At 33.6% G+C, this 7,500-nt stretch overlaps 1 protein-coding gene across 10 annotated transcripts in view; it reads left to right on the top strand.

Moving 5' to 3' along the window:
* LOC106869733 (zinc transporter ZIP11) overlaps positions 1-7,500 on the top strand; it is a 172,182-nt gene that overhangs the window by 33,686 nt on the left and 130,996 nt on the right. For 8 of the 10 annotated variants that reach the window (XM_052976863.1, XM_052976843.1, XM_052976845.1 and 5 more), the window contains exon 5: positions 1,493-1,513. The exons of the other annotated variants lie outside the window; for them this stretch is intronic. In XM_052976863.1, the coding sequence (XP_052832823.1) occupies positions 1,493-1,513 (21 nt within the window). The remainder of the gene's footprint in view (positions 1-1,492; positions 1,514-7,500) is intronic. 10 annotated transcript variants of the gene reach the window in all.

Here is a 7,500-nt window from a genome sequence, read left to right as displayed (position 1 = left end):
AGATTCTGTCTACCAAATCCACTCACAAGGCTTTGATTGGCCCAAGGCTATTGTAGAAGACACTAACCCAAGGTGCCACGCAGTGGGACTGAACCCAAAGTTATAATAAAAACAATTTAACAGTTTGACAAAGGCTTGCTGGTTGAAACTTCGAAGTCACTATCATCCTCGTCTTTTGTATATCTCAGTTTGTGAGCAATAACATTGTTGTTTACAGATTTCCAAAGGGCCAGTTATGAGTTCACAACATTTTTATGGCAGAAATCATTAGGGAATGTCTGTAACACTGTAACAGACTTTGTTCTTGCAAAGGTACTTCATTTGATGATTATCAGTTTTTTTTGTTGATGTTTACATCCTTTGGTGTTTTCATTTACTGACTTCCATCTGCAAATAGGCATGGCTTTGTCATTAAGAAGCTTGCTTTCCAACCCTGTGGGCTTGGGTTCAATCTCATTGCATGGCACCATGGGCAAGTGTCTTCTACTATTGCACCAGACTGACTAAAGCCTTGTGAGTGTATTTCATTGATGGAAACTGAAAGAAGCCCATCATATTTGTGTCTGTGTATTCCCGAGCACATCCGGTTTTGCTTATATATATTTGTATATATATAGTCCAACCCATGCCAGCATGGAAAGCGGATGTTAAACGATGATGAGGATGATGATGATGATATGTATATATACACACACATATACTCATACGTATATATGTTTGTGTGTGTATATATATAAATGTTTCTTTCAGTTTGTCACTTTAGAAAATTGTAAGAATAACATGAAAACATACAAAACAAATTCATTTTGATTGTTATCTATATAAGTTGTCCTTTTTTTTTTCTTCTTACCTATATCAAAGTTTTTGGTACAAATTGATTTTAACAAGGATGTTTACTCTTCAGATTGCTTCATGTCAGCTCCTGTTGTTCAAAGTCAATTAGTAAAGAACAATAAAGGAGAAAAAAAGTCACCAAAAATTAAAGAAATCATTGAATTTAGGCATGTGTGCATGGAGCATACCTACATATATAGATGCCTGTACACAAATATACAAATCTGTCTGTACAAACATGACTATGCATACACATATATGTAAATGGTTTAGTTTTTTTTTGTTTTTTTTGTTCTTCTAGCATTCTATTACAAAATGTAATCATATGTTAGGTTGGATTGCTGCATCTCAGTGTCTTGTTGAATGACATACAAGTACTGACGTAGGATGTAAACTGAATCTGGTTATGTGTTGAGCATGAAATTTACTAAAAGCATTGCATGTCTGAAATAAGACAAATGAAAGCACGAAACAAATGCATCATTAAAATAAAATATGTGTGTGTGTGTGTGTATGCATTGTGAGTGTGCTGGTGTGTACTTGTGTCTTTATTCTATTGCATAAATGTGTGTGTGTGTTTGTGTGAGATTTAGTTTGAAATTGCAACCGTCAGAATTATAAATATTTTTTTGCAAAATTCTATTTTCCTTTTGTGCAGTTCTGTCAAAAAAGAATTCTGGTATGTAAATAATGATTTTTTTTTTCCTTTGTACAACTACAAATATTTTGGTTTTTGATATGTTTTCTTCTTCAGAATTAAATTAAAAATGGCAAAAAAATGCTTACTATTGCTTCCTACAGAAACACACACACACACACACACACACACACACACAATTTCCTGTGAAATACCCACACCCTCACATACAGACCCATAAATGCATGTGCACATATACACATACACACACACACATGTGCACATCTGCACTTGGGTCGTGGGCACTGAGTTTTTATTTTATTTCCCAGAATAAGAAAAATAAAATGTATTTTCTTTATTGTCATTGTTGTTATTGTTGGTGCTGTTGTTGTTGTTGTTGTTACAATTATTACTTTGTTATGGGTGGAATGTGAATGCATCCTTATATATTTATGTATTATTGGATATTAGATGTTAAATAATGATGATGATAATTATGGTATATATATATATATATATAGTGTGTGTGTGAAGCTTCATATCATTCCTACTATGCTACAAAGTACTCAGTGATAGAATTGAATTCAAATCTTTAGTCAATCAGTCACATTGAACCAAAGACAGAGATCTGATATTTGAGCAGGAGCACAATATAAGGTTTGTTGTAAGTTTTAGACTCATAACCACACAGTCAGAAGTCTACAGTCACAGCCTTCGTGCCATTACGTATTGCACAGATAATATATATATATATATGCTTAGATGAATCATTTTCGAAGGTTGAACTACAAACTGACACATGCCATATAATCAACAGCTGTACTAATAAATGCTGGTATTTCTCTAAAGTTTCATTATGCCATATGCACATCAAGACATTGCACTGCAGCTGCCTGTTACTATCTTGTAATAATTCTGCTTGTTTCTCCATTACTTAGCCTGTCTGTAACGCTTCTACGGGATTAGTTGAAGGGGTTAGGGGTAGAGAGGAGAGGATGGGAGGGGAGTGAGATGTGTTATTTTTTTTGACTAAGTTTTTTTTTTTTCCTCTGTTACTTAGCTGTGATGTGATTAGTTGAAGGGAAAGGTGAAGAGCAAAAGAAAAAGCGAGTAAGGCAAAAGAGTGAGAGAGAAAGAGGGAGAGTGCTGTGTATTAAGTCTATAAAATTGTGCATAAATATATAAAGTGTATATATAAAATGCATTAAGTAATTATTGCATTCCAATTTGCTTCACTTTTCAATGATTAGCAGATGAGCGACTATCTTTTGATGCAGACACAACACAGGCTACACTTTCTAGTTGTTTGGATGAAGTTTTCAGAAATGACCCAATAAGTTTACCATTAATTCCATGAAATATTCACAGGTCCCGTTAGTTATTTATTATTATTTTCTTTTTCTTAATTTTAGGCCTTCACTCTCTAAGCCACTGATGAATCTACCTGACTGTTCTCAACTCTGTGCTGTCTTTTATGCTTCTCCTCAGTTGGACCCCAGCTTTTCCAGCTCTGCTTTATTATCTTGCCTACAGTTATTTCTAGGGTATCCTCTCTTCTACCTTCCTTGTGGGTTCCAGGTCAAGGCCTGATTTTTTTTTTTTCTCTAGGTAGGAGTTTTAGCTCTATACTGACCCATTCTTATCTCTAGAAAGAGGTGATCCAGATTATTCTGGCCTCTGTTCTTTGTCCAGTATGGGACACCCTACCAGGAACTTGCTCCCCACTAGCAGAGCTCTCAGGGTCATTGAGATCTACACTGCAACAAGGAATGGAACTTGTGGTGGATATAATTGTTAAAAAGCTTGGAACTTTGGTGACAGATTATGCAAAATCTCAGCTAAAGCTAGTCCATGGGACAAGTGCATATCTCTGATTTATTGCAGTGTTAAGCTAATGAGAGATTAAGCTATCCCTTGATTCAGTTCTTAACTATCATTGGTAGCTTTGAAAATTGAACTTTGAAGTGACCTATGCTTTGTGTATATATGTGTGTAAATTTCTGAAGAGTACTTTCGCAAGTTGGTCTTTTGCATCCTTAATCAATCTTTGAGAATATGGAAAGCCACAACATTCCAAAAGCATTAATATAATTAATATTTTTAATGATATAATCATATATTGACAATATTAGCAGTGACATCAATAACGAAGCAAAAGAGAAAAAAATGATAAACAAATTAGAAATAAATTGCTAAAAATAAAAATGGATTCCAACTAAAATTTGGGTAAACTTACCGAATAGTTTCAGAAAGGCAGTTAAATCAGTAGCCATCTGTACATCATACTTAAAATAAATATGTTGATGAAAGGTAAATTTACTGTGGTATTGATCTGGTAATAACATCTCTTATGGAAGTGCTGTGTTTAACCCTTGTAGCATTCAGATTACTCTGTCAAATGTAATATCTATTTATTCACCCTGATTTCAATTAATCATGCCTTATCTTGTAGCTTTAAGATTTCAGTGATGTGATTGTTTATGTTTTGAATGATATTGTTGGGTAGGTATAGGAGGCCAGATCTGGCCTGTTTGAACATAAAACTAGCAGAAAATTTTGGGTTGGATATGGCTGGGTTAAATGTTAAAGGGTTAAAAACAATATATGATGGAGGGAGACCAAACTTATCCCTTCCCTCTAAAATATATTATGTTTGTAAATACAACACATTCTTAAAAGATTCTCTGGATGAATACCTCAGGAAATTGCCTTTCAGTGATGTATTTACATTAAGTATGATACATAGATGGCTATTTTAATTTAATACTATTTCTATTTCATATAATGATTATTAATTAACTCAGTGTTTAAATTAATAATTAACAACCATCTTTATTTCAGCTCAGAATAAATAGCAATATGACAGGGTCTGATGTATAATATAGTAGGTGAAAAACTAAGTCGAAAAACTCAATCAACTAAGGTTTACTCAAGTAATTAATTGAGAAAATATCCTCCAGAAATTTCAATCAACAGATTTTTTTGAGTTATCTCCCTTCCTTGATGTTAAATTTCCACACCCCTTTTAGGAAGTTTTTCTTTAATAATTACTTGGATATTCTTAGTTGATTGAAGTTTTTCAATCGACTATGTTACATATGCGTGACCCTGACATATTTATTTTTAGTGTTAAGAGCATTCCTCTAAGGTATTTTCCCCACCATCATATTATATGAATAAGAGTGATGTGAACCATGATTAAAATGAACCAGTTAAATACTTATGATGACCAGCCACTTGTAGTATCTGCAGTATTTCTTATTCCCACTATATTTCAGGGTGCTATGTCTTTTCATCTGATGTCTTTTTGTCTGATATTTTTTTTGTTTTTTGTCCAATGACTTTTTGTCTAATTTTAAATAAATTCTTAAGAAAACAAGGTGAAATATCTCTAATGATATATATTCACAGAACTATAACGAGCCTCCTTATAGGATTGTTATTATCATTCGTTTTCCTTCTCTGTTAACAGTTTTACTTTCTCTTTTTCCTTCTCTCTCTGCTGTGTATAGAGAGTGCTGCAAATTTAGTGTACACATTTTTAATTTACCCATCCTGAAATGACAAAGTTTATAGTATCGACCAAAAACAAAAGAAAAGTAGTTGATGAAAGTAATTACATCCATGATTTTCATTCAAGCAATACAAGACTAGGAAAAGGATACTGGAGAGGTGAGAAAAGAAGGTTGTGTTCATTGTGAAATTCACATGGTAACAGAAAACAATGAGCCGAAAATTATCTATTTTTCTAGTGAGCATCTTCATCCAGCTGATGTAGATTCATTAAATGCTAGAAAAGCAATTGCAGAAATAAAGCATGAAGCGGTGGAAAACATAGCAGCAAGATTGTGTGGCATAACAGCTAAGTTTATGCTGCTAACAGAAAATACTTGCTCTGAATGTCCTCATTTGCCTGTACTTTCAAGGATCATTCAAAGGTGCCAACAAAAAGCTTCTGGATTTCCCTCTAATCCAGGGGCTTGAACTGGTTTTGAAATACCTGAAGAATATAGTAAACTTGATAATGGTGAGCAGTTTTTGAGATACGATTCGGGTATCGAGGATCAACAGTGCATACTAGTATTTGCATCAGAAAGTGCTCTTCAGGATATAGCATCATATCGTCATTGGGCATGTGATGGAACATTCAAAATTGTGCCAGAACAGTGGTTTCCACAGATCTTTGCATTACTGCCAAATAAAATAAATCAGACATAAATTATTTTTTTTGAGCGATTAAAAATTATGCAACCTAATGTATATCCACTTGGTCTCGTGGTAAATTTCAAAGTTGCAGTTCATAAGGCATTTAATTCATCTTTCTCTAATTTATTTATCGTGGTATGTTTGTTTCATTTGAGTCAATCAGTATTTCGAAAAATTAGATTTCGGCCTCAAAGAAAAATACAATAAAGACTCTGAATTCTGTCTTAAAATTCAATGTTTTTCAGCATTAGCCTTCCTACCCACTGAATATGTTGAAGAAGCTTATGAAGAATTAATAGACAATGAAGAAATACCTGCTGAATCCATCGCTTACTTTGACTTGATTTACATAGGTGTTGTTAGAGGATGTGGTGCTAGACGGAGGAGAGAACCACCTACATTCTTGATAGCTGTATGGAATGTTAATCAGCCTGTTCTTCAAGATCTTCCGAGAACAAATAATGCTGCAGAGGGGTTCATTCTGCGATGAAGTGTTCAGCAGGAGGAGCACATTTGAATATCTGGAAATTAATCAGAACTCTGAAAAAAGAGGAAGTGTTCGTTCAAGGTAAAATGATTCAAATTCTTCGAGGAGATCCTTCAAATTCATGTTCACGATATCGAAGAATAACTGAATACCTCAAAAGATTGGACATTGAATATGGGTCAACAAGAAAAATTGATTTTTTTGAAGAGGGTGGCATATAATTTGCATCAATTTTAAGTGATCATAATAAATCATTAGTTATATCTTATTATTATTTTTTTTAAATGATTTTTTTAAAAATACATTTTTCCACAGTATTTTACTTGAATCCTATCAATAAAATTCTCAATGATTATTTGATTTTGATGTTCACCTTGTTTTCTAAAGTTGGACAAAATAAAATCATCGGACAAAAGATGTAAACGAAGTGACGTTGGACAAAGTGACATCAGACAAAAAGTTGGGTTATGATATTTCAGCCAATGTTTTCTTCAGTCATTTTATATATTCCGTACTATATTATTAAAACTTATATTTTTTATACAGTTCTTAAATGTTCTTATTCTTTCCTTAAGACAGTTATTTATCAAATTCGGAGACTATTGAAATTATTTTATAATTCTCTCTTATTCTCACACAAAGCCAATAATTTCCAGAGGAGTGGATAAGTTGATTACATCAACCCCAGTACTTCACTGGTACTTTATGTTATCAACCTTGAAAGGATTAAAGGAAAGACAAAGTTGACCTGAGTGACATTTGAACTCAGGATATAATGAATTGGAAGAAATACTGTTAAGCATTTTGTTCAACATGCTTGTGACTCTGCCCGCTCTCTGCCTTTTTTTTTTTTTTCAATAATTGCTTCAAATTTTGGCTCTAAGCAAACAGTTTTGAAGAGAGGGGTTAGTTGATGACATTGACCCCAGTGCTTGACTGGTACTTATTTGAGTGACCCTGAAAGAACGAAGGACAAAGATGCATTTGAACATGTAAAGCCGGAGGAAATGTCACTAAGCATTTTGTCTGGTGTACTAATGATTCTGCCAAGTTACTGCCTTACCTTTTAGTCTAATAATGGTTTCAAATTTTGGCACAAGGCCAGCAATTTCAAGGGGTTGGAATAAATCGATTACATCAACCCCAATGCTCACCTGGTACTTATTTTATCAACCATGAAAGGCAAAGTTGACCTCAGTAGCATTTGAACTCAGAATGTAAAGATGGACAGAATACTGCTAAGCATTTTGCTTGGCATGCTAATGATTCTGCCAGCTCATCACCTTATCTTTTAGTTTAATAATCCTTTCTACTATAGGCACAAGACCTGAAATTT

This window comes from Octopus bimaculoides, chromosome 2, assembly GCF_001194135.2.
Source record: "Octopus bimaculoides isolate UCB-OBI-ISO-001 chromosome 2, ASM119413v2, whole genome shotgun sequence".
Lineage (NCBI taxonomy): Eukaryota > Metazoa > Mollusca > Cephalopoda > Octopoda > Octopodidae > Octopus > Octopus bimaculoides.
This window is presented reverse-complemented; position numbering and strand designations above follow the sequence as displayed.